Consider the following 27935-nt stretch of genomic DNA (forward strand, 5'->3'; position numbering starts at 1 on the left):
TGTTTTTGATGAGCGAAGAATAACTTGGTAATTAGAGAATTTTACAATTTCAGTTGTTGCTTTTTAGTTGACTAGCTTTTTGTTCTTGATCATAGTATAACCATATCACTGTTTTGAAAGTTGTGTTTCCTCTTCCTTCTTGGTTGATTTAGTACACAATCAAAAAGTAGATTTATCCAGGATTCTATGGGGAGCAGAGTATTCTACTGTTTTTTATTCTCTGCCTCACCAGGTAGACAGTAAGCTCTTATAGATTAGGGGCTGTGTCTCCTTCAGATTTATATTTCAAGTGCCTACCTACAAACAATTTGCTAAATAAAATATTATTATTTTATTTATTATTAAATGATGGGCTTCCCCCCCTTTTATTATAGGTTTGCAGATGATTTTACTGACAGGAATGTGGTTTGTGAATTCTTTCTTGGGTCTTTGAAACTCTTTATGGGTGCCCCCTGTATCAACAAACAAGCAGAACTAACTAAAGGAGGTGTTGCATGTTGGCCCTGCCAAGTTAGACCCACACAGACCTCTGTATTCCAGGGCCCATTGGTCTGGACCATTCTCCTCCACGTAGCCTTTTTGTCTGTGGTCAGGAGTAAGTGAACTTTTGCTACAGATGAATCAGGATATCTTTATAATTTGTAGCTCTGGCGTGGTGAGGGAGAATCTTATTTTCATTGCTTCTGAAACTGAAGGACTTTGCCCTTAATTTTAAACAATAAATGGAAAGTATAACAATTTAGGGTAAAGACTATGATTAAAAGAAAACAAAAAAGACTGATTTTTGTTTGTAGCAGCATGGATTAAATTTAGATTGTCTTTGTAGTTTAACTAAATTGAAACTATCTTGCCATAGTTTTCCAAAACTTTTTTTTTTTTTACTTTTGTTTAGCTCTTCTGTTGTTGTTTTGTTTTTTAATATTTTCGCTTAGGAGCCACAGCCAGCAACGTTTAGGGCTTACTCCTGGCTCTGCTCTCAGGGATCACTTCTGGCAGGTTTCGGGGGAGCATATGGGGTTCCGAGGATCAAACCCAGAATGGCCACATGAAAGGCCAACACCTTACCTTGTACTACTGCTCTGACTCCTTGCTGACAGCTCTTAATGTTTGGTATTATAAGTCCTGTAGTAAGGTGCGTTAGTTAATGCTTATCTTTAAAACATTTTTCTTTCTTAAAAAAATTAAATTTAAAATGTTAGGTTTTGTGATTTATGATAGTATCAATGATAGAATTTCATGCATACAATATTCACCACACCCCCCACCAGAGTGTCCTTCTCTCGGCCTTCACCTCCTGAATTCTGAACGTGGTAAACTCAGCTTTGTAGATCAGTTAGCAACTTTTAAAAAATACGTTCCTCTTCATCCGTTGGACTAGCAAAGTTCATATTTTACACCTTCATCTGAATCTTGATTTAGCTGTGTCCCCTCTGTGTTCAACCTGCAGAACTAATTCCTGTAAATGAAACCTGTTTACTCAGTAATGGAAACAGACCTCACCTGGTCAGTTGACCAGTTGACCAGTATGTCTGTCACTAAGACTTTCTTCTTTAACTTGTTCGGAAAGCAAAACTTTTCATAACACATGATTCATTTTTGTTTGCGGTGATTCTACCTTCAGAACGATGATTCTACCTTCTGAAGTTTTGTGTGCATGTGTGCATATTACTGCTCATAATTTCTTTCAGTGTTTTATGGTTTACTGATAACTTTGAGTTTCTCGCTGAACTTTTGAGGATAAGCCATACACTTGTGTTTTTCCTGTTTTTCTACTGTTCCTTTCTCATTAAAAAGATCTCAGATTTCCAAAGTTACTCTTTTGCATCTTTCAAATCATACTCTTGACTTATATGGGAAATGTGCTAATTCATTGCACAGGCCTTGTTCATCACTTCCTAGATCAGAATTCTGGCTTCTTGATTCAAGCACTGATGTGGTTTTTGGTCCTTCTGCTCCTTCCGTTTGTATCTGTGTGCACAGATCTTGGCCACAGCTGCACGCATACCTACCTGTTAACTTAAAAATGTGTTAGGTTAGGGGCTGGAGCGATAGTACAGCGAGTAACGCCTTGCACGCGGCCAACCCGGGTTCGATTCCCAGCATCCCATATGGTCCCCCGAGCACCACCAGGAGTAATTCCTGAGTGTATGAGTCAGGAATAACCTCTGTGTATTGCTGGGTGTGACTCAAAAAGAAAAAAAAAAGTGTTAGTTTATAAAAGAGTTTTTAATTCATATTTCAGATATTCCATCAGTGCTGGTCCGAACCTTAACCCAGCAGCTACTGTTTGACTTTTTATCCATTTTTATCAACTGCAGTTACTTTGTTTTCATGGGAAAGCTTTCTCTGCCCACTGACTGTCCTGTTGAAATATAATGGTGATACTCTGTCATATAGGATATCATTTAGGGTTAGAAAATCCAGAAAAAGATTTTTCTTCAGAAATATTTAAACAGAGGAGAATACTAGGATTGTTTATGCTTACTCAAGTGGGTTACCTTTATTTTCCTAGTGATTGTTTTGGTAATTGGTATAACATAAAATTTTTGAAGATTTTCCATTGAGAGAATATGCATTAAAGGAGCGAACAATTTGTGAATGAAGCGTATTCTCCATACTTCTTTCCTAAATTGCTCTTTAGCTTCCGATTCGGTGATGTTTTGATCCTGTATTATTTTGTCACTAATCTCTTTGGTAGCACAATGTGAAATTATCAAATGTACAACTATAAACTTATTAAAAAATATTTTAACTAATAATTTTCAGCCAAACAAATCAGATAAAGATATTTTCATGACCAGAGTGGTAGTTCAAGTGTAGAGCTTATACTTAGCATATATATGGTGCTGAATTTGAACTTCAGCACTTTGAATTTTTTTTAAAAAGTTTCAGGCTGGTTCATCTAGCCCCGCCCCCCCACCACTGTCTGTCTGCCTGTTTCTCTCTGTCTCTCTCTCTGTCTCTCTCTCTCTCTCTCTCTCTGTCTTCGTAGGCGGACCACATCCAGCAGTTCTGAGGGCTTAGGAGTTCTCTTGGTTCTGTGCTCAGGGGTTCCTACTGGGAAGACTTGGTGGACTCTCTGGTATGCCCAGGATCAAACCTGATTCAGCTGCATGCAAGGCAAGGGTCCTACCTGCAGCACTCTGGCCTCAGGTTAAACTCTTAATGATCCATGAATTCTCATTTACCAAGGATCTATTTTCTTTTTCTTTTTTTAGCTTAGAAAAGCTTGTGAGCTTATGAGTGCTTACTCGTTGAATAACTCTAAATGTAGTATTTTAAGAGTTTGATGAACTCAGTTTCCACAGAGTAGAAATGATGTTTCAACTGACCTAGAAAAGTTAATCGCTTTTTTGAGGAAAAAAATATACTTGAAAAGCTATGAAAAAAAGTCAGCTCTGTGCTGCTTATCCCAGAACAGAAGGCTGAGTCACTTTTAGCACTGTGTTCTGAAGTTTAGGGCCCCTTTTCCAATTTGTTAGGAGATGTGTAATGAGAAATATCTTGCTTCTGTTTTGAAATGTGTATGACTCTGTCTTCCCATCATTCTCTGCAAGGCAGGATATAATTATACGTGGCGTATTTTAGGTTAATCCGAGTTTTATCTCATTTCTCTTGATTCCTGGCTCTGAGGGGGGTAAGAAAACAGCAATGGCATATGAACCTGGATTCTGTGATTACCTGATCAGGGTTTGCATCTTTCACATTTCATAGCTCTGTGCCTCGGCTGAGTTACTAAGCTTCTCAGGACTTGATTTGGTCTCTTATAAGAGGGTCCTTGTTAGCAATTTTGTGGAGATTTGTTAGGTTAATAAAATTTGTTGGTAAGTAAATGAAGAACTTAGTATGTTTCCCAGCATACATTATGTACTCTGGTATTTCTTACTATTAAAACAAAGAATATCGGAGACCTCTTCATCTCTGCCTTTGAGAGAAGAAATGGTGTTTTTGAGTAATTCAGTGTTCAGGCTCTCCCTGCTCTCTGAAAGGAGACCATTCCTCTTTGGTATGTTTTGGGGTTATTTGGGGGTCTAGGAATGTTTTTTAAAATTTCATATAGGATCTAGAGAGCTAGGATAGTGGATAAGCTGCTTGCCTTGCATGTGGCCAACCCAAGTTCAATCTCCGGCACTCCATGTGACCCTGAGCAGAAGAGTCAGAAATACTGACTGTGTTGGCCCAAAACCAAATACTTCATATAAATTCATGGTGCTAATATTCCCAATGCTGAGGGGGAAATAAAGCATGCTACATAGTAATATTCTACTTTTAGATAGTGGGGGAAACCTATCAATATCTTCTAGGTAAAGGCTCAAAATGTTCATGATCATACATGTCTAGACCCTTTTTGTCGGGTTCTGAACCATTCTCCCAAGGGAAACAATGAAATAGAGTGTTGGAATGTGGGGCCAGCTGGGCTGGGGGAGTGTAAGGTGTTGTTCAGAAAGGAACCACACAGACTTGGCTGTCTGCTATAACGACCAGGAGCTGTTCTTTTAAAGGGTCCTCTTCTTAATACAGTAGAAAGAACAAGCTTTCTTAAAAGGTGCAAGGGGGGCGAAACAGAACCATGACAAAAGTAGAAAAGGTCCCCCTGGCCCCCCAAGCATCCTAAATATTTCAGGCCCATTCCAAGTGCACAAATTATAACGCAAAGTGATGTAATTCCTATTAACCTCAGAGGTGGTCTATACACCTGATACAAGAAATGATAGATGCTGTGCTTGTTCTGTGAGGTATATTGTGAAATTATGTTGCCGGAGCCCCCCCTTTTTTTTTTCTTCATTGTCAGCACAAATCCTTGTTTATTAAAGATTTAGCTTGAAGGAAATTTTAATTAATTACAGGTGCAGTAAATCCTGCCTGGAAAGCTGCCGTGCTGTGTTTCCCGTGAATGGCCTTCATGTGCCTGAGCTCCACTCTGCTCTCCCCGCCGCCTGACAGTGTGATTTATGGCTGTTGTTTTCTACCAGTCCACTGTTTGCCCTCTAGGAGGGATTGGTCTCCTGAGCCTCCATAATAACAGCAGCACTTTCACAGACATCTTTTAATGACAACAGCCCTGCATTCAGTAAGTCAGGCTAATTGCAGATGTACCCTATTAATTGCAAAAACTAGGAGAGGTTACATATTTTACAAGCTTTTAATTTGAAACCGCCCGAGATGATTTGTCTTAAGTGTTTGGATAGAGACGTCCATAATATTCAACAATTCACCATTATTGAAACTCCAGTCTAGCACTTATAGAATCAGAGATGGAATCAGGTGAAAGCAAATAGTTTTAGTTGTGTTTTATCACCCCATGGCTGATAAGTGAATGTTATATTTTCAGAGAGGATGATAAAATTTGTTTCTTGCTTTTTTTTTTTTTAACCAAAGTGTCTTTTTCTTTCTTCCTCATCCTTACACACCTTTCTGAAGGTGGTAAGAGTTCTGTGTTTCTCCTTCGAGCAGTCCTCACTGTGTGGAAGGCGCACAGCCTCCTTCCGGTGCTATGTTTGAGGCCCAGCGTCTCCTTTGTTTGGCTCTGTAAAGTGGTGTCCAGAGTCCAGTTGGGATGGCATTTCTGGCAATGACTGCAATTGTTTGACTGTGGCTGTGGCGAGTGCGTGCATTCAGCCCTTAGGAGGGCCAGGGGCCATGAACAAAGGGGCCCATGTTGGCGGGCTTTGCATGTCATATAGCAGATGCTGTATATTGGCGAGCAGTAATTCAGCTTCTGGGATTATTTCAGACCCCAGTTTTAGACTTCTGCATTTCTTGTCTCTCTGGGCTTCAAACTGCCCTGTGCTGGATCAGAGTCAGGCTGGTGTTGTGTTTTGCTGTCATCCCAGGCACTGCCGACTTTCTCACTTCCGCAGCCACTTCTCTCTTGGAGGGAAGATTTGGAAAGAGAATTGGGAAAGCTGCCTGCTTGTCGGGAATCTGGGTGCAAATTTTAGAGTGACGGTACGATTGAAGTCAGTTCTGATTCCTAAAAGTCTTAGGAAGGGCTGAGTAAGTCAGTTTGTGGCGGAGTCGGCGATGTTTGATACCAGACTGATTTTCTTCCCTGGACACTGGCAGAGCCATTGTCCAGAGCATCATCATCATTTAGCAGAGCCAATGGTGATGGAGAAGCAGTATTGGCTGGGAGAAGAGGAAGGTGGCAGTCCTGTGGGAACTCACAGGTGTATTTGTGGGCCCAGGAGCTGAAAAGGTCCTTGGCTGAAAAGTTTGGAAATGGTTTCGCACATATTGTGCAAGAAAGTGGAAGGAAAGCTTTCCCCTGCTGGATCTTTTATAGAGATCCAGTATTGCAGTTCCTCTTGAAAACATGCAGTTCCTCTCAAATACATTCTATTAAGTCTGAAGTGTATTAAGATATTTGAGAACAGTTTGCCTTTTCTCATTAAAAAAATTTTGTCCCTTGTACCCTTTTATACCCAGTTGAATTAAAAACTTTTCTCTCTCTCTCTCTCTCTCTCTCTCTCTCTCTCTCTCTCTCTCTCTCTCTCTCTCTCTCTCTCTCTCTCTCTCTCTCTTTTTCTTTTTGGGTCACACCTGGCAATGCACAGTGATTACTCCTGGCTCCGCACTCGGGAATGACTCCTGGTGGTGCTCAGGGAACTATATGGGATATTGGGAATTGAACCTGGGTCAGCTGCGTGCAATGCAAATGCCCTACCCGCTGTGCTATCGCTCCAGCCCCAACTTTTCTCTTTCTTATTTATCAAGATGATACAATTTTTTTTCAGGTGCAGTTTTGTAACATTTATGATTTGTAGTTGCATGACCTTGATACTCCTTATACTCCTGAGATGCACCTGATTGGGTTAATGTAGATAAAGTAAGGAATCCATCCCGGTGGGAAGTATGCATATTCAGAAGTCTCTGAATGGGCGTGGAAAAAGGATTTGCTGGGTTTGTGATGGTGATCCTTTGCTAACATTAAGGTCTTGTACTTTGGTTAACACTTCATGTTTGGTCTACACTCCTTTGACATTTCTCTTGCTGTTCTTTGGACCAATTTTTTCACAGGTTTGTCTGTTTTGTTTAGTTTAGTTTTTTTTTTTTTTCAGAATTATTCAGGGTTTTTTTTTGTTTTGTTTTGTTTCAGTTCCACTATGATTTTTGTTTGTTTGCTTGGGAGACACACCTGGCAATGCTCAGGGCTTACTCCCGGGTCTGTGCTCAGGAATCATCCTGGCGAGACTGTGTGGGATGCCAGGGATCGAACCTGCCTCGTACAAAGCAAATGCCATACCTGCTGAGCTCTTGCTCCAGCCCTACTGTGTTTTGTTTTTAATTTACTAAGTTTCTCATTTCTTCTCCTATTTGCTTGGGGCTACTCCAGGTTCAGTGATTGGGGCCATGTGTGGCTGGACATGGAACCAGGCTCTGGTCTGTAAAGCGTGTGCTCTAGCCTTTGAAACCATCTCCAGGTCCTTCGTTTTTCTTTTTTGCATCAACTGCTCAGTTTGATTTCAACCTTTCCTAATAGAATGTGACAAATGAATATTCTTGTGTTGTCTAAAGTTCTGCAGTGGCAGCTTGCTGATATGTGAATGATTTGATTTGTGTTCTACTCTTTAGACTGTTTGGGGGGTCGGGGGCACACCCAGTGCTATTGGGGGGGTCAAAAACCAGGGGTGTTTGGGGCCTGCTCCTGGCTCTGTGTTCAGGGGTCACTCTGGTTGTACTTAGGGGGACCATATGCCAGGAAATGAACCTGGGTCAACTGCTTGCAAGGCAAGTACCCTATGTCTGTAACTGTCCCTTTTTGAGACTTTCTGTCTCAAAAAGTCTTTCATCTTGTTTTTTTTCTCTTCTGATCTGTCAGACTTAGAGGCTGTGTCAACCTCTAAGCATCCTTGGCTGTGGGTCCCACAGTGTAGCACAGTTAACTGCCTCACTGTGCATTTCACAGTGCTCTATGCTAGATCAAGATTCTTCTGTTTTGGGTGTGCTACTTGCTTTAATACAGAAAATGGGCACCCCCCACTTTTCAATCTGTTATTTTTGTCTTACATTTTCATTCTAATTCTCCTTGGCTTTATTTGTCTTTCCTTAGTAAACCTTTGATTAATTCCCACATTGTCAACTTTCATTGTGAGTCTGGTTTGGGGAGTCTCTTAAACACAGGAATGAGTTTTTGCCATACTAATTCTGTGGAGTCTAGCTGCTCCCTATGGAAATCTCTGAATGTTTAGTCTGGACCAGTTATCTAAGTTTTGTCCTTTTTGGGGGGGAGGCGGGGGGAGGGTGTCATACTTGGTGATGCTCAGGGCTTACTTCAGGTTCTGCACTCAGGAATTACTCCTGACAGTGTTCTGGGGACCATATGGGATGCTGGGGATCGAACCTGGATTGGCTGCTTCCAAGGCATATTGCTCTACCCTCTGTACTATTACTCTGACCCTTTATCTTTGTCTTTTTATATCCTTTTTTTCTTGTTTTTTTTCTGTTTCATTTCCCCCTTAGATTTGAGTTATTCTGTTCCTAGAATTCATCCTGAAGTAGAAATTATTAACTAGTAAATGGCATAAATCTATTACAAATGTATTTTAATTTATTTTTCTTCTACAGTTAAAAAAATCAAGCGGTATATCTCTCACCCTATTCTGCCATTTCCTTTGCAGCACACTGGAGGGCCAGGCAGATAGGTCAACCTGCTGGGCCGTGTGATTTACATGCAGGAGTCTTGGGTTTGATCCCCGGCACGACATAGTCCCCTGAGCACTGAGCCAGCAGTGACGCCCAAGCACCCTGGGTGTGAGCCCCAAACAAAGATCACAAACAAACAAAAAATACCAGCTTTAGGATTGGTGGCCTTTCCACATTTAAGTCCTGACTTTTATCCTTTTCCAGCTGTGTGGCCGGTGCTTTATTTATTGTCTCTCAGCCTTCGTTTCCTCATCTGTAACTGGGCCCTTGTAAGGAGTCTCTGTCATCCCTCAGAGAGCTGCTAGGAGCACTCGCTGAGGAGCTTGTGGGCCAGAGCTCTCTGCTGCTCTTGTCTCAGTGTCCCGGCAGGCTGGAAGGCAGCCGAGTGCCTTGTGAGAGCACCCCTGCTCTGTCTGAGGTGGGAGCTGAAGTGAGCATGCTGGGCGCTGGCCTTTCCTTCCTGAGGGCGGACTTGGTCATTGCTGCCAAACGCGGCTGCTGGTGTGACCCCGTGGAGTGCTGGGACGCTCATTCCTCGCCTTTCTGGCATTTTTAGTGTGAGGAGTAAAGATGTCTGTACAAAGGTAACTCTGGCATTTTTCCTCTGCAAGAAAACTTTTCTCCGCTTTGTTTTGACTGGAAGCATTTTCTTCTACTTTGTTTTGGGGACCCAGTAGGTTTATGGCTAGTAGATGTTTCTCTTCAGTGTTTCTGCCTGATATCTTAGGAAACTTTGCTCTCTGACTCAAAGCTCTCCTCAGCATTAAAAAAAAAATTTTTTTTTTCTTGTGTGTCCTTCCTCATCCCTCCTCTGATAATTCATTCATAGAACTTCTGTATTTGCCTTCCCTTGTCTCCTTGGCTTTCCTTTCCCTTTTTTGCTGTTGTTTAAAATACTAGTTTCATGGCTTGCTTGGTGTTTCAAATTAACTAAGGATGAGATATGATATCTTGGAAAAATTTAAATCGAGTGTTTACATGTTACAACTTTTTCTGATCTTCCTTTGAGCCCTGCATCCTGGAACCGTGATTGTATTAGAAGGTTTACTACCTAGATGCATGAAACAAAGTAAACTTCCAGTTATGATCACGGATGGTTGTAATGGTATTTGTGTAAGTAGTTATAAAGCTGCTTTAGACTGTATCATGGTAGGAAGATTGCCATTTTAGCAGTCATGCTTGTTTAATTTTCATTTAAAACTGGCTTTGTTATTTTCATTTTAGGCAAAACTTGTTCGAGAAATTGCTCATTGTCACGGAATTTTGATTACTTCTTACTCCTACATCCGACTGATGCAGGATGACATCAGCCGGCACGATTGGCACTATGTGATCTTGGATGAAGGGCACAAAATTAGGAACCCCAATGCTGCCGTCACCCTTGCTTGCAAACAGGTAGGACCTTTTATAAGGGGGAGCTTTTGAGGTGGTAATGGTACTTCGTTTGCAGAATCTTGAATCTTTCCTTGTGTCGTTGCACAAGAAATACAAAATATGCATTTTGCTTTAATGCATAAAATTATTTCTATCCTTAGTTATTTGGATTTTTGTTTTGTTCGTTTGTTTGGGGGCCATACCAGCAGTGCAGGGCTTATCCTTGGCTCTGTCCTCAGGAATCACTCCCGGTGGGACCATGTGCTAGGGATCAAAGTCAGGTTGGTGGCATGCAAGGCAAGCACCTTATCCGATGTGCTATCACTCATGCCCCTATTGTTGTTTTGCTTCTAATTCTAATTGTTGAAAATATGTAAAGGCTTTTGTAGAATGTAACTAAATTATTAGAATGTAAACAAATCCAGTTCTGATCTATAGTATTCAACTTGAACCATAAGAGAAAAAAATTCATTCCCATAAAAAAGTTTTCTATGTAAATAAAGAATTAATTTTTTTTTTTTTGCTTTTTGGGTCACACCCAGCGATGCTCAGGGGTTACTCCTGGCTTTGCACTCAGGAATTACTCCTGGCAGTGCTTGGGGGACCATATGGGATGCCAGGGATCGAACCCAGGTCGGCCGCGTGCAAGGCAAACACCCTACCCGCTGTGCTATCGCTCCAGCCCCTAAATAAAGAATTAAAATGACATAAATTATCTACATTTTAGAGAAGACCCAAAAGATATGTAATTGTGTTCAAAAACAAGATTGTGAGATTGTGGAACACTTGCGTGGCTTGGCAGTCCTGGGTTTGATGCCAGCCCTCCTGATCTGTGAAACATCATTTAAGAGTAGCTCCTCAGTACTGCAGGGTTTGGACAGACAAACAGAAGACACACAAGCAGACAGACACACAGACAGATGGATAGATAGGAAGGAAGGAACAAGATTGCAGGGGGGGTGTTTTGGGATAGGGCTAGAGTTCATTTGTTAAAAGACAACTGCAGAGAGACAGACATAGAAAGATCGCACTCATCTGTGGAATATAAAATAACAGAGTGGGAGACTAACACCCAAGAGTAGTAGAGATAAGGACCAGGAGGTCTGCCCCACAGCTTGGAAACTGGCCTCACATGCTGGGGGAAAAAGGCAGCTCAGATAGAGAAGGGAACACCAAGTAGAGGATGTTGGGAGGACCCATTCAGGTTGGAAGATACGAACTGAAAGTAGACCATAAATGGAACATGAAGGCCACTCAGTACCTCTATTGCAAACTACAACACCCAAAAGGAGAGAGAACAAAAGGGAATGCCCTGCCACAGAGGCAGGATGGGGTGGTGGGGGATGTGGTGGGGGTGGTGAGAGGGATACTGGGATCATTGGTGGAGGTGAATGGGCACTAGTGGAGGCATGGTAAACCATCACTGTATGAGTGAGATGCAAACACGAAAGTTCATAAGTCTGTAACTGAACATCAAGTGATTCTCTAATAAAAAAATAAATAAAAATAAAAGACAACTGCACTGCACTATAGCACTGTCGTCCCGTTGTTCATCAGTTTACTCAAGTGGTCACCAGTAATGTCTCCATTGTGAGACTTGTTATTGTTCTTGGCATATCAAATATGCCACGGGGAGCTTGCCAGGCTCTGCATGTGGGCGAGATACTCTCGGTAGCTTGCTGGGCTCTCCAAGAGGGACAGAGGAATTGAACCCGGGTCGGCCGCATGCAAGTTAAACACCCTACCCACTGTGCTGTCGCTCCAGCCCTGTTAAAGACAAATTTAATAAAAATGGTATTTCCTCTCTCCACCCCCTCAACAGTTCCGTACCCCGCATCGCATCATCTTATCTGGCTCTCCAATGCAAAATAACCTCCGAGAGCTGTGGTCGCTCTTTGACTTTATCTTTCCGGGAAAGCTCGGCACCTTGCCTGTGTTTATGGAGCAGTTCTCGGTCCCCATCACCATGGGGGGATACTCAAATGCTTCCCCCGTACAGGTAAGGCATTAAGGCAGCTTAGCCCTGTCAGCATTTTAATATCGGAAATGTTTTTATTAGAAACCAGATTTTGTTGCCAGGTCATTCATAATATAAGAGAGTTACCAAGCTCGGAATGTGGTATCTTGATAAAAAATCATTTTTGTTTAATAGGGCCCTGTTCTTCCAGATGGGGTTTGTTGGTTTTTTTTTTTTTTTACTCTTATAAAAATAATTAAGACTCACTTAAGATGATGAAACATTGTGAGTCAGTTCTGGATATCGGTCTGGTGCTTCTGACAAGACGTCAGAACTCAGAAGAGGTGAAACTAGGGAGGATTCAGGGAAGACTTGGTGAGACTCATTTCCCAGTACTCAGTAAGCAGATTGCCAGAAAAGAAGGTGGACCCCCTGGGCCATCCAGCACGATAGTAGCCCCACGGCGCAGTCATGGACAGTGAAGGAAGAGACGCAGTGGCGTGGACTGGGGGAGCAGCAGGAGAGTTGGGGTTGCTGGAATTGGGGCTTGAAAGGGAAGCAGAGCTGCCTGGGTAGGCGCAGGCCCCAGACAGTGAGCTGGAAGAAGGTTGTGATCAGGTTATACTCAGTCTGAGTGGGAGGGAGACCGGCAGTGAGCGAGCCTGGAGCCCAGAGGCAGAATGAACCAGCTGTCGCCACTGAAACCATGAACGGGAGCAGGGGGATGAGCATGGCGCAGCCCACCTCTGAGTTTTTAGGACTCAGTGTCATGCAGATGGGCTGCCAAGCATGGGGACATCAGGAGATGCAGCGGACTGAGGACCACGTGTAGATTTCCTCCTGGTTTGAGGAGGAAGAGTGACTCCACAGTTTTCCCCTGCCGAGGAAGCAAGCCTTCCGCCCACAAGGTGCCTGGGTGTTCTCAAACAGTTCACGGGGAGAAGAATTTTCGACCTCTGCAATTAGGGTACCACCAGAATCAATTGCCTATGAAAAGTCGCAGATAATGCTGTGAAATGGCAAAAAGAATTCCTCCCCATCTCTGCTGCTCTTGGGTGTGAGTCTCCCACTCTGTTATTTTACATTCCACAAATGAGTGCAATCTTTCTATGTCTGTCCCTCTCTTTCTGACTCATTTTGGGCACTGGTGGGTACACGCAAGCAGCAACGTTTGTAAGTCTGTAATGGTACCCCCACGGTGATTCACTAATAAAAATTTTTTTAAAATTCCCACCCAGCTTTCCCAGTTGTTACAGCATGTTGCTAACATTTTGTTTTCTCTTTCTTTCGCTCTCTCTTCCTGTACTTTGTTCAGATTTATTCTATAGTTTTCCCCAAATCATCTGAGAACAGCTGGCAGGCTGGCTGGCTACCCCTCCACAGCCCTCCATGTATATTCTAAGGACATTGTCTTTAGTAACCACAGCTTAACTATTAAAACTGGGGGTGGGTCTGGCTGTGTGGATCAGTGGCTAAGACATGTGCTCCATTCCCCATGTCTTCACGTGTACACTCCCTACATTCCTGCCGCGCTTTGTCTGCAATCCCAGACACTACAGCTACTTTCTGGCAGCAGATTTCTGGGCATGTGGGAGGACTACAGGCAGAAAAGCAGGGCTCAACACCCAGCGAGCACCAGGGCCAGGAAGTGCTACTCCTGACCAGCACCACAAATGAACTGCACCAGCACAGTTGGAGTGTGACCCCTGCCAAGATCGTGTACAAGCGTCACAACTAAAGGAGTGGAGCCCTGAGCAAGCACCTTGGCCCTGGGTGCGGCAGTGTAACCCTGTACCCACCACAGCCAGATATGTGTGCAGCACCCCCTCGTACCAACACCCACTACAATGCAGACAAAGGGCAGAGGAAGAAACTGCGTGTAAATAAATCTAAAAGCCCAGTGGTCATCAGAACCAGGAGAAAACTTAGCATTCATAGAATTGTGGGATCTGGCGCCGTTCACATTTGACCAATTGTCCTGATAGTCTCATTGACTCACAAGTCTCCTTTGACTTGGAACAGTCCTGCTGCCCTGTAACAGTAGTGGATTAGCAGATATAGCCTTCATGCTGTTCTCTTAAAGAAATAGGAAGAGTTCTAGGAGGATGCTGTAATTTTTTTTTTTTTTAACTGGGGGAGGTAGGTAGGCTAAGTAAGTTTGGGAACCATGGCTCTAACTTTCCTTTACCTTCTAGGACAGCTTGCAGACTAGAAGCCTGTTATTGTAAAGAAAGCACCTCGATCTTGGTGTGTCTCCTGTTCTTGTGAGTGGGCTCCGGTGATGCATCTTGGCAAGAGGTGGTGTGTCCTTCTTGGCGCTTCATCTCTGGCGGCATGTGCTGTCACTTTATCCTTTCTTCAGTAGTGCTAACTGATTACTGATGGACAGCGATGTTGGCTGAATTTCTATTTGTTTATTGGTGGACTTTGTGGGGAGCCACTTCCCCCACTAACACTTGGGAGCTCAGGGGCCACTTCTGGTAAATGCTCAGCCTGGCACCGACTGATGGTTGGCACTTGGGCTGGCAGTGTTGTGCTCCTCAGCCGGGCAGTGACAGTCCATGCAGTGCTGGGGATTGAATGTGGAGTCTGGCATCTATAAGGCTGCTTTCCAACCTTTGGGCTCTCTCCCGGCCATTGCCAAATTTCTGAACTCTTCCGATAGCACTTGTCCTTTGGAATGAATAAATCATCGCTGCGGAGGTTCCTTGAGACCTTGTAGATATGGTCTGTTCCTTCCCTGAAGCCCTTGTTTCAGGCATTTGTGTGCATATCTTGTTTCCATTTTTATATTAAAAGGTCCTTGGGAGCAGAGGTGATATTTTTATTCACTCCCTTTGTTTAAGTCCATGATTGCCACGCGTTATTGAATCCTGAGAAGATACTCCGTCAGCAGATGTTTATTTTGTTGGGCTGGTGCTCGAATGATGGGAGGTAGCTAGCAATCCAGACCTTCCCCCGAGTCATTTTTCTCCAGTAGGGGAGGGAGGAGTGGAAGGGGGAAAGTCCATGGATGATCCAGGTACAGGGGGATGGGGACTGGGATCACAGGAGATCAGCCATATCAGAGTTTATGAGGATCAAAAAGATTTCGGAGGGCTGGGATGATAGTGCTAGGACCTACAGAGCTAAAAGTGAGGGGTGGAACCTTAATGGCCAAAAATGGACTGGTTTTTAGATTTGAATATTCATCCCTCTGGGGGAGCTTTTAGAACTTGAAAGAACCTGAGGAATCATCTAGTTTGGCATTGCTCATTCCAGGCAGTGGGGGTAGGAGGAGGCACATAAATGATCTCCTGCGGGCCACTAGGATATTCCAAAGGGGTCACAGCTGAAAATTGTATAAATGGTGGAGGGGATGTCCACAGCATGAGACTAGGGGGTCAACCAGTAGGACATGGAAGGAAACAAGGTCAGAAGGGGACCAAAGTGGGGAAAAGGTTGAGGAACATTGTTCTAAGTGAACCCCTTCTCAAGGGCAAGATTTTTGAGGCTCAGGATTTGATGACTAGCTTACTAGTCAGGTCGCTTAGCTCTAGAAGAAGCAGAACTGGGGTCTGGTTACTGCCTGACCTTGTCAGGGATGGCAGGGCAGCCTGGCTGTGCACAGCTAGTCCACTGCTGCTGCTGCAGGGAGTTGGGAATGGCAGAGAAATACAGGTGGAGCCCCACGGTGTCATTTTACCCACCGGCAAATAAATACAAGTGGTCGATGGGCATTGAGTGATGGAGCCGTCTGTGCTGCCTGGAACACAGAGTTCCTTAGGAAGACTGGGCTGGAGAATGTGGCCTGAGGTCAAGGCTGTACTGGGGTCTCCTGAGTCTTCCCTGCTCACCCATTCCGTTCTAGAGTTCAGAATCTTCTGGGGAGAGTTGGGTGTGAGAAATATGACATCCCCCCCACTTTTGAACTTTGGCCTTTGTGAGTTAAGTGGACCAGGAACAGGGAACCAAAGGGGTTGTTTGGAAAAGAGCACCACTCTGGGGGGAGGGCAGCCTGGAGCAAGTGGAGTGAGTGTCTGGTTCCCCACCACCTGGCCTTGACTTTCTTATCAACCAGTTCACTTGTTCTGGAGCAGAGAGAAAGCTGGGAAGAAGCGAGGACATGGGGACAGTTAACACACTGTATATATTTTGAAGAAGATTTGAAGTAGTATACTTCCATTATAGGACAGACAAAACAGAAATGCAATCATTTCTGCATTATTAATCATGATCATATATGATCACCTGATCATTATATATACCCAAGTTAAACACAAGAGCATGCATGCACGTGTATACATACTTGAGTATGTATCTTGAAAAGTGTTTTCTTGGGCAGAAGAGGTAGTAGAGCAGTTAAGGTGCTTGCCTTGCATGGAGCCATCCCTGGCTTGATCCCTAGCACTGCACATGGTTCCCTGAACGCCATCAGGAGTGATCCCGAGCACAGAGCCAGGAGTATGCTCTAAGCATCACTGGGTGTGGCCTCCAGACCTCACCAAATAAGTAAATAAATAAATTTTTTTTTTTTTTGGTTTTTGGGTCACACCTGGCGATGCACAGGGGTTACTCCTGGCTCTGAACTCAGGAATTAGCCCTGGCGGTGCTCAGGGGACCATATGGGATGCTGGGATTAGAACCTGGGTCAGCCGCGTGCAAGGCAAACACCCTACCCACTGTGCTATCATTCCAGCCCCCAAAAAATGTTTTCTTTTTACTACGTTAATTATTTTTCATCATGGTACCTTCTGGATTATCATCGAGTTCTTTTTATTATCATTTATTTTGTAACTGTCTTAATTTTTAAACTTTGGAAATTTTCTTTCTCCATTAAATAGCAATTTACTAGGTTGTTAAGCCAATTTAGGGTTTTTTCTCGCTTAAGTATCAATAATTTATTGAATTCTTTGTTTGCCTAAGTGAATTGCAGAGGGAGTGGTTCCTGCACTTTGGGTCTTTGTTTTCCTATGTACAGCTAATCCCCATCTCATGTGGCTAAACTCCATTACAGTACCATATGCTCCGTTTTAGGCTAGAGTGACCTTTCATTTCTGGGATCATAGGGCTTTTCTTGAACTGACTCTCTGAGGTCTCCAGTGGGCAGTAATCTCGGCTTATTATTTGGTTGCTCTCATTGCTCTAGCTTTCCCCCTGAGTTAGCTTTTGATCTGCAGTATGCAGAGTAGCAGTTCCTTTGTAGCTTTTGGAGAATACAAGATTAAAACAGAGATTCGTTTGAAAGCAGTTTTTTCCCTAGAGGGCGGTTGAGAACTGGTAAATCTCACTTTAGGGTTTAACTATAATAATAATTAAAGCAAAGTATATGAGAAGATTAAGGCACAAAATTACTAGTTCTTCTTTTGTTGTTTGCTGGCTTAATAAGATAAGTGTTTTTTACTGAGGGTGCCATGAAAGCTGCCACCTTCTTCTGAAGTATATGGAACTTACACTAATTTCTTTTCAGGCTGTTTTTCAGGCATTTACAATTTTGTAGGATCATTGATCTTCCTTTAAAAAAATAAAGCACAACATTGGGATCAGTAGAGAGGTAAGAACAGTTCATAAACCTGTAATAATTGTTTCCTTTGTCTCTGTCGCAGGTGAAAACTGCTTATAAGTGTGCGTGTGTCTTACGGGATACCATAAATCCATACCTGCTTCGGAGAATGAAGTCAGATGTCAAAATGAGCCTTTCGTTACCTGATAAAAATGAACAGGTCTGTAGATTCAGTGGTCACCAGAACATACCTAAGGTGGTACTTGTCTGCTTTCCTCTGTTTTTCCCATGTAGAATTAGCTAGGCTGATAGGTGTGGTCATAGCGGCTGTGGGCAGGCAAGTCTGTGTGTGTGTGTGTGTGTGTGTGTGTATGTGTGTGTGTGTGTGTGTGTGTGTGTGTGTGTACCCCCCTCCCCGTGTGGGAGAGGTGAGCCCCCGGTGTCTGCCCTCAGCAGGCTGCTCTCTTCATGAGCTCTTCCTTGTCTATAGACTTTGAACTCTTTTTAACAGTTTCTCAGACTGCTCTCTCTCTCTCTCTCTCTCTCTCTCTCTCTCTCATTCTCTCTCTCTCTCTCTCTCTCTCTCTCTCTCGTTACTGCCTTCTTTTAAAAAGTTTTATTTTTTATTGAGTCATCATGAAATACAGAGTTACAAAGCTGATCATGGTCAGATTTTAGTAATATAGTGTCCCAACACCCATCCCTCCCCCATTGTACATTTTCCACCACCATTGTCCCTGGTTTCTTCCTGCCCCCCTTCCCCCAGCCTGTTTCTACAGCAGACACTTTCCTTCTTTCTCTCTTTGTCTCTGTCTCTGTCTCATTCTTTCTGTCTATCTCTCTTCCCTTTGGAACATTATGGTTTGCAAGGCAGGTGCTGAGAGGTTATCAGGTTTGTTCCTTTATCTGTTTTCAGCACACAGTTCTTATCCAGAGTGATTATTTCCAACTATCTTTGTCATGTGGTCCCTTCTCTCTCCCAGCTAACTGCCTTCTCCCCCAGCCCTTGAGGCAGGCTTCCAACCGTGGAACAGTCCTCCTGGCCCTTGTTTCTGCTGTCCTTGGGTATTGGTCAGGCTGTTCTTTTTAAACCTCTGCCTTGTGTTCAGGCCCCCAATCAATTCATGCTTCAGCTTGTAATAGGAACAGAGCAGGTGCCCGGGAGAGAGCTGCGAAGGAAGCTGACTCTTCTCGTTGTGGAATTCATACTGGTTCCTGAGGGGAGAGAGTGGTAAATAGAGGACAGGTGGCCCCGGTAAGGTAGTATAGCGGGTACTCGCATTGCATGTGACCGACCTGGGTTCAAGCCCTGACACTGCATATGGTCCCCTGAGCCCACCAGGAGTGTAGAAAAAGGAGTAAACCCCAAGCACAGCAGATCGTGGCCAAGACATAACACAACAACAGTGAAAAAGATGGCAGGTGGTGATGGTATAGAGAGAAAATGAGGAGAGCAGGGAGAATCTGAGAGACAACCTTGCTTATAAGCCAACATTTGAGCAGAGATGTTTGAGAAGGTGAAGGAGTTATAGGGGGGTTTGGAGGAAGAACATTCTAGGTGGATCGGTGGATAGATGGGGAGGTACAGTGATACATGCAAGGCCCAGCGAAGAGGCTAGTGTGGCTGACGGCAGGAGCTAGGAGAGTCGAGTTAGATTGCTGGGAGGAGGTCAGATTACAGGGGCCTGCTAGTTGTGGTAAGCACTTTGGGTTTTTGTCTGACTGAGGAGGAAATTCACCGGAAGATATTAAGTAAAGAGGTGACACCATTTGACTCAGGTTTTAAAAGGATCATCCTTTTAAATTCCACAGTCGTGTTCTATTATCTTAATAGATGTGACTGCATCTTCTGCTGGGTGTCTAAAAGTAAATGCATTATAGATGGTGAGCGCTGAAACTTATAGAGGCTCCTGGAGCTCTGTCTTCAAGGCTACTTTTCTCCCTCTACTTCCCTGCTCTACCTCTCTCCTCCCTCTAAAACTCATCAGCAAGCTTAGCCTTTGACATCAGCGTTCTCCTCCCAGTCTCTTCTTCCCATCTGGTGCTCAAACCACTGTTGTCTGAGCTCTCTGGAATTCCAGCTCTAACAGTTGCTGTGGTGTTTATTTGTCCTTTTTCATTCCCTCACTTCAGTTTTATGTCTTCATAAATGCGTGTAGTCAATGTCTGACCGGTCTCCTGGTCTCTCAAGTCATCAGGTCTTCCCACTTCTTTTCTTTTTTTTTTTTTTTTTAATTTTTATTAAATCACCATGTGGAAAGTTACAAAGTTCTCAGGTTTATATGTCAGTTATACAATATTCAAACACCCATCCCTTCACCAGTGCCCATATTCCACCACCAGAAACCCCAGTTCACCCCCCGCCCCCACCCCCTACCCCCTACTGTATAACTAATGAATTTCACTTCATTTTTTCTTTACCTTGATTACATTCCATAATTCAACACAAAACTCACTATAGTTGACATAACTCTCTCTCTCTTTTTTTTTCTCTTTTTCCTTTTCCATTTTTTTTTTTTGATTTTTCCCCCTCATCCCCCTTCCTGCGCCTCATAGTATGGTGTACTCCACGCCACGTTGGCCAGCGTGGGGCTTTTGCTTAGCTCATAGTCCAGAGGTGGCTGTTACATTAAGAACCTTGGTCCAGGGGCTGGAGAGATAGCACAGCGGGTAGGGCGTTTGCCTTGCACGCGGCCGACCCGGGTTCAAATCCCAGCATCCCATATGGTCCCCTGAGCACAGCCAGGGGTAATTCCTGAGTGCAGAGCCAGGAGTAACCCCTGTGCATCGCCAGGTGTGACCCAAAAAGCAAAAAAAAAAAAACCAAAAAAAAAAAAAAAAAAAAAGAACCTTGGTCCATTGAGAAGGTACGAACTTGGTGGCGCGGAAAAAAAAAAAAAAAAAAATGTGTGCTTTGAACTTGAAACAGCCGCAGGATACAGAGCCAGCCCTAGTCGGGCCTGTGCTTGGCTCCGGCCGGCCGGGTTTTCGGCCCGGGCGCCCATGCCCCTGCAGAGCCGGTGGATGTGGAACAAGCGGGAACCAGAGACAGCTTTAGGAATTGGGGTTCCAGCAAGTGCCTGCACCCATGTATGGAGACTGAATTAAGCCTTTGCCCCACGCCGGCTAACGGAGGAAAGAACCTTCCTTCTTGGTCTCTCTCCCCTCCGGGAGAAGGCGTGGTGTCCGACATTTTGTGGGTCCGTTGAGAAGGTACGAACTTGGTGGCGCGGAAAAAAAAAAAAAAAAATGTGTGCTTTGAACTTGAAACAGCCGCAGGATACAGAGCCAGCCCTAGTCGGGCCTGTGCTTGGCTCCGGCCGGCCGGGTTTTCGGCCCGGGCGCCCATGCCCCTGCAGAGCCGGTGGATGTGGAACAAGCGGGAACCAGAGACAGCTTTAGGAATTGGGGTTCCAGCAAGTGCCTGCACCCATGTATGGAGACTGTGAATTAAGCCTTTGCCCCACGCCGGCTAACAGAGGAAATATGTAATTTCTGGCAGAATTTTCCCAGGACTTTATACAGAAATCCAAAACCAAAAGACTTAACATTTATAATTGTCATCAATGTGAAAGGGTTCCATTTGAACAGGTCAGACTTGGGGGGGAAACTCCAAATAATAACAGTAAGTTTTTGTTGAAATATTGAAGGTTCCCACTTCTTTTCATCATCACACGATGTCGTGTGTCTGGATTCATTTTTCTGAGACTCATCTCCCTACCTGCATTCTTTCAGTCTTCTTCTTCCCACTAGGGATACTGGTTTCAGTTATTAACACCAATTTCATTCGCTATGGAATTTCAGAGCGTCTCAATATATTCCATGCAGTAGCAAAAACAGGTCACTTCTCTTTTTTCTAGACATGCTAATTTTCTTTCCATTAGCATGATATTACCTGTCTCTGGAGGTTTATCTACTCTGACTCCACCCTCTCAACACTTTCTCTCTATAAGATCCCACAAGGCCCTCCACGAAGGTCTATTAGATTGGAACTCCTCTACCTATTTAAAATCTGTATAGGACCTAAAATGATGATTTGCTGACAAAAAGCACCTGGTGAGGAACTTATTCAGTCAACTTTGTGTTTGAAAGGAAAGTCTTTTCTCTGCTGCCTTAGAGAAAGGGGATTGAGAGGCCTAAAGTCAGGGACCTTGATGGCACGGCATAACTGGTACAGCTGGTACAGTTGCCAGAGGTGATCTGGTAGACCAGTGGCCCGAGATCCAGGAAAAATGTTTGTGCCAGGTAAGGTTTGGTCCCTGGACAGGTTTTCTGGAGTGGACTGGGGGCAGGGGCCATGGTGGGACTGTCAAGCACCTACAGGCCTGGATGGAGGCTTGTGCACTGGTCCTGGGCTTCCTTATGGAGCCTGTCTTCAGGGACCATGAGGTCCAAGAGATGCATGGCAGAGAGGAATGCACTCAGTTCTTGTTTAGCTCAGAGCGGTGGTGTCCTTTTGGTTATTTCTAAAACACTTTTTAAAACAACAATTAAACATTTTCTATTATTAAAAGTGCATGTCATGTTTTTTTGTGAAGAAATTTTATTTCTAACATTAATAATTTCATCTGTTGAATTTTTTTTTAATTACAATCTATTTTATTCTCCCCACCCCCCAGGTCTTATTTTGTCGTCTTACTGATGAGCAACATAAAGTCTACCAGAATTTCATTGACTCCAAAGAAGTTTACGGAATTCTCAACGGAGAAATGCAGGTCAGCTAAATACTAAAAACTGGAGGAATGACTTGTGAGCCAAGGGAAGGAAGGAAGTGAGGACTCCTGGGGATGCACTGTTAGCATCTTTCACTTGGTACAGCCTTATCTTAACCTGAATCCCTTCCCCAAGTAAGAGAACACAGTTAGCTTTCCGTATGCTCCCTTTTGGTGTGGACCCGATGCCACATTGTCTAGTGGACGAAGAACACTAGCTCAGGATCTGTGCTTCCGAGTCCTGTAGGGACTGCCAGCCCTGGGCAAGGGGCTCTGCGTTGGCAGGTGCCAAGGGAAAGAATTATTAGTGTAGGTTTTCCTGTAAGTAAGGACATGTTACTTACTGACCATGCTTGGCGTATGTGGGTAAATGGATGCTCAGAAAGCATATGTAGCAGGTTTATAATCTTTTCATACTAACATTTCCACTTCCTTGTGCTTCAGAGCTTCAGGTGTGGATTGTGTTTTAATTTTTTATTTTTTAGCTTTTTGGGTCACACCCAGCCTGGCAATGCACAGGGGTTTCATTTATTTGAAATGTAAGACTGTCTTGGTCCCCTCATTGGAGGTACAACTGAGTGGTAGAATACACTCTTACGTACACACTTTCCTGCTTAAGTGCTGAGACAGAGGTGAGAGTGGGTGAAGTGCTCACTCTCGTGGGGTCACAGCTATCTGCTGGTTTGTCTAGATCAAGCCATTGCAGTTCTTTTCACCATTTCTCACAATGTCTTAGTAAGCTTCTCATTGGTATTTACATATGGTTCTTATTTCCCCAAGTCATTCACATATATTTATCTCCAAAGTCTCCCCTAATATTCATGTGCCTCCAAGTTGGACAGCCATGGGTGGTACATAACAGTGCTCCAGTAGATTAACAAGCCACAGGTGTAATTTTTAATTTTCTATAATCACAGAAAGACAAGCAGGTGAAATATATTTTTATAATATATTTCATATTTCATAATGAAATCTCAAAGAATATTTAGTTCTAAATGATGTGGTGGGGAACTACCTCAGAGCAAGTACTTTGTAGGTAGGCAGCCTGGGTTTGATCTCCCCTCGCACCACTAGAAGCAATCCCCAAGCACAGAGCAGGGAGGGGTAGCCCACCTAAGCCTCACTGGGGGGAAAAGGAAAAAAAATGTATGCATATTATATAAATCAGCTGTTACTTTTGTATTGACTTTAAATCCAGGTATTCTGCATTTGCAGCCTGTCTCAAATTAGAGCAGCCACATTTCAAATGTTCTAAGCCACATGTAGCTTATGACTGCTGTGTTGTTACACAGGTCTAGAGAGAAGAAAAATTAATTACAAGTTACAAGTTTTGGCCATGTGCCTGATTTGTTCCATATCTTTCTTTGCTTTGCTCACTGTTTAAAACTTATGTACTGATTCACGGCTTAATTCATGATACAGTTTTCTGCTTGAGATTTTACACTGGGTAACTTAGTCAAGTGTTATTCCACAAGCAGCATTTTCCCGTCTGCTGGGCAGGGAGGATGGGCCTGCCCATCTCTAGGAATCCCCTTTCATCTTTGCCTGCCCCCTTGGTTTGCTCTGTCATCTGTGGGATTCCTCCTTCATCTTTCCCTTTTGTGGATTTCCATGCAGGTGTTTTTTGATAAAAGGCCAACACAAAGGTAAATGAAACTTTAGCATCTGATTCATATTGTAAACTTCAGAACTTATTTTAATTTTTTAATGGGAAAAATTTTGTTTGTTTGTTTGTTTTTGGTCTTACCCACCTGTGCTCAGGGCTTATTTCTGACTCTGTTCTCAGAGATCACTCCTGGTCAGCTTAAGGAACCATATGGGGTGCCGGAGATCAAACGGGGGTTGGCCATCCTTAAGGCAAGCACCCTACTCATTGTACTATCTCTGAGCTTTTAGAGCGTAATATTTAAGGGCACTTGCTAAACCATGTGACTGGTTTCTCCAAATTCAAATGGGGTGACTTTTTTTTTTTTTTTTTTTTTTGCTTTTTGGGTCACACCTGGCAGTGCACAAGGGTTACTCCTGGCTTTGCACTCAGGAATCTCCCCTGGTGGTGCTCAGGGGACCATATGGGATGCTGGGAATCGAACTCAGTTTGACTGCGTGCAAGGCAAACGCCCTACCTGCTGTGCTATCACTCCAGCCCCCGGGGTGACATTTTTAATTTATATTTAAGAGATGAGTGATTTGTTGTTGTTTGTGGTCCACACCTGGCAGTGTTCAGTGCTTGCTGTGCTCAGGAATCACTCCTAGCAGTGCTCAGTGGACCAGTTGTGGTATGAGGGAATAAACCCAGATCGGCCATGTGCAAGGCAAGTGCCCTATCTGCTGTCCTATCTCTCTGGCCCCAGGAGTTCATTCTTATATCAAGTCTGTAATGCTTGAATTGTGTACTTTTGTTTCTAGTGAGAGAAAAGAAATCATCAGCAATGCACTATGAGTTCTGCTTTATTCAGTAAAACTTCCTGTTTTACTCCTGTAGTCATGTTTTGATGCAAGTTTGTTTTTAACTTGCCCTTTCAGGAAAAAATAGATGAGCAAAGCTTGATTTCTTCCTGCTCCTAATATGCTGTGATTCGGGAGGAAACTAAGGAGTGGGTGAAGAGTAACTCTTTGATCTGTTCACTATATTGAATGGCTTCCGTTCTCTCCTGCCTGTGAGAGTACTGTTTTACATGGGGTGATCCGAGTGCACATAACTGTTTTGTGCTATAGGTTTTCTCTGGACTTATTGCCCTGAGAAAAATCTGCAACCATCCTGATCTCTTCTCTGGAGGCCCCAAGAATGTTAGAGGTGGTCCCGAGGATGCCCTAGAGGAAGATCAGTTTGGATACTGGAAACGTTCCGGGAAGATGATAGTTGTCGAGTCCCTATTGAAAATATGGCACAAGCAGGGCCAGCGAGTTTTGCTGTTTTCTCAGTCAAGACAGGTGAGTGTGCCAGCCTTGTACAGGGAAATGTTGGTTCTTTAGAATTCCTGGCCATTAATTAAAAAAAAAAAAATGAACATGATCTAAAACAAACCAACCTGCTGAAATTGAAGAGGCAGACGTCTTTATGGGAGCTGGGATCTTTCTTTAAGTTAATCTCTGTCCCTTACACTTTTTTACAGAGACTGCATGTGACTCTTGGATGCAGGAAAGTTTGGGCCTAAAGCCTTGTTTTTTCCAAAGCTTATAAAAATTAATAATAGGAAAATGTCAGAAGTACTCTCTGAGCAGTTATATTTATCCATCTCGAAGCAAGAGCTCTCTTCCCTGTTTCTTTGTTTTGTTTTATTTTTTTGACAGGGGCCATGTCTTGTGGTGCTTATGGGGCACTGTGCAGTGCCAGACAAGTGCTTTTCTACTTGAACTATCTCCCCAGCTCAGGAAACCCCTTTTAATTTAAGCCTTTTGGGGAAAAAAATGTGTCTCTGTTTATACAAATACAGTTGCATTCACTAGGAGCATATATTTGACTTATTTGTTTGTTTTGGTTTTTTGAGCTATACCTGGCTGTGTTCAGGGCTTACTCCTGGCTCTGTGCTCAGGGATCAATTCTGGTGGGGCTTAAGAGGTTATGTACGGTACTTGGAATCAAACCTGGGTTGGCTTCGTACAAGGTAGTGCCTTACCTGGTATATTATCTTTCCAGTTTCTGATTCTTGAACTTTTATTCCCCAACCCTTCCCCAAACAGATGTTGAACATACTTGAAGTATTCCTTAGAGCCCAAAATTACTCTTATCTCAAGATGGATGGTACTACTACAATCGCATCGAGACAGCCTCTGATTACAAGATACAATGAGGTAACAAGTCAATGCAACTGTAAAGTCAGTTTCCACTACTCTTGCAGAGAGAAGGGAGGGTCATACCCACACCCACCTGTGTAGTGTTTACGTCTGTGATTGGGCAGCAGATGGAAGGGGGCTTTTTGTTTCTAGTTATAGGTATTTTTGGAGTAAACGCGTGCATACACAAGCAATGTGGGCTCCACCGTGAAAGCCCTGTCTTAAATATTGCTCACATAAATGACAGTAAAATTAGGAGCCGTGAGATGGGATCTTGACTGGGATCCCAGAAGCCCATCGACATACCCTGTGGAGCATGGCAACAGGCGCTAGAGCAGATAAGATCTGTCCCTGCATAGCGACCCAGTAGGGAATGTCTGGGCGCATTTTACAAGCACCAGGTGTCTCGCCTTGAGTCTCACCCAACCCCCCCAGAATTGTCATCTACACTTAACAAGTTGTTCCTAATTGCAGCCTCTAGCCCTAATTGGGATTGGGCCGAGCAAAGCGGAGTGGGAAAGGGGATAGGTCAGTAATGCTAAACTTTATGTGATTGGACCCTCCTCTTAAGCCAAGATCCTCTATAAAATATGTGTGTATTTGGCAATACAGTGAACGGCCATCATCCGTCTCCTGGAGTGGTTTCTCCACACACCTGTCATCCTGTGCCCCACGTCTGCCTGAACCTGGTGTGCACCGTAACATATCTGGGCATGTTGGGGAAAAACTGTTGGCCAAGTAGCCTGTTCCTTGTACTGGGAATGGTTCACGTGGAGGCTATGTCAAGGTGGGACTGAAGAGCTGTGCCCAGTCTTACAAGCGTTGTGTCTCTCACTTCTAGGACACATCCATTTTTGTGTTTCTGCTGACCACTCGAGTGGGTGGCATTGGCGTCAACCTGACCGGTGCCAACAGAGTCATCATCTACGACCCCGACTGGAACCCCAGCACGGACACACAGGTCTGTTCATCTCTTAAGAGGAAGGTGCTGGGGATGTGCATTAATGGCTTGTGCTCAAACGGAGGGTCTTACTCTTCGCCATGTAGTTCCCATCCCAGCTGTCCCCTAGATGGTGGACATGGAGGATGTCCCTTCCCACATCGTGGATGGGAAAAGTCTTCATCCCTTTACCCCTAGTGTCTGTCACTTGATCAGGGGTCACAGAAGAATTTGCAAAGCCAAAAACACATTGTTTTTCAGGTAGAAATGTCTCAGTCTGTCTTTCTCACTTCCCTGTTTGTCTTCCTTAGAAGCTTTCAGAATATTTGGTCTCATTAGACAAAGTTCTGGTTTCTGGGGGTTGGTGGGAGGGAGAGGAGGGGAGGGCTAGCTGTTTCTTTCAGTGATGCTCGTCATTAGGAAGGCTGAACTCCATCTCTCTGCCGTAGGCCCGGGAGCGCGCGTGGAGGATCGGACAGAAGAAGCAGGTGACGGTATACAGGCTGCTGACTGCAGGCACCATTGAAGAGAAGATTTACCACCGGTCAGTTCCCCTGCTGAGCATTGAGGACAGCTAGCATTCCAAGCAGGAATTTAGAAAAACTAGTATATTTTATTTTAAGAAGTTTTATTGGATCGCCGTGAGATGCAGTTACAAACTTGCATGATTCTATTTCAGTCAGTGTTCGAGCACCCATCCCTCCACCAGTGCACATTTTCCACCACCATTGTTCCCAGTGTCCCACCTGCCACCCCCAACCCACCCCACTTCCTGCCTCTGTGGCAGGGACAATCCCCAAAATTAGAGAGAGAGTAAAACTAATATTTTTTAAAAGTCCTTTCATTTTGTTAGAACTTTACAGGCTTTTAAAAAATGGAGTGGGGGGAGGGGCTTAATTTTCCTATTTTTTTGTTTTGTTTTGTTTCGGGGGCTATACCCAGTGAAGCTCAGGGGTTACTCCTAGCTTTTCACTCAAGAATGATTCCTGTCAGGGAAATATGTGGGGTGCCAGGGATCAGGCCTGGGTCAGCGGTGTGCAAGGCAAGCTC

General features: G+C 44.0%; 1 protein-coding gene across 2 annotated transcripts in view; it reads left to right on the forward strand.

The window, feature by feature from the left end:
- ERCC6 (ERCC excision repair 6, chromatin remodeling factor) overlaps positions 1–27935 on the forward strand; it is an 81654-nt gene that overhangs the window by 44175 nt on the left and 9544 nt on the right. For both annotated transcript variants that reach the window (XM_055119467.1, XM_055119468.1), the window contains exons 9-16: positions 9871–10041; positions 11843–12019; positions 17563–17679; positions 22079–22174; positions 24887–25102; positions 25853–25963; positions 26787–26906; positions 27335–27429. In XM_055119467.1, the coding sequence (XP_054975442.1) occupies positions 9871–10041; positions 11843–12019; positions 17563–17679; positions 22079–22174; positions 24887–25102; positions 25853–25963; positions 26787–26906; positions 27335–27429 (1103 nt within the window). The remainder of the gene's footprint in view (positions 1–9870; positions 10042–11842; positions 12020–17562; positions 17680–22078; positions 22175–24886; positions 25103–25852; positions 25964–26786; positions 26907–27334; positions 27430–27935) is intronic.

Source organism: Sorex araneus, chromosome 11 (genome assembly GCF_027595985.1).
Source record: "Sorex araneus isolate mSorAra2 chromosome 11, mSorAra2.pri, whole genome shotgun sequence".
Lineage (NCBI taxonomy): Eukaryota > Metazoa > Chordata > Mammalia > Eulipotyphla > Soricidae > Sorex > Sorex araneus.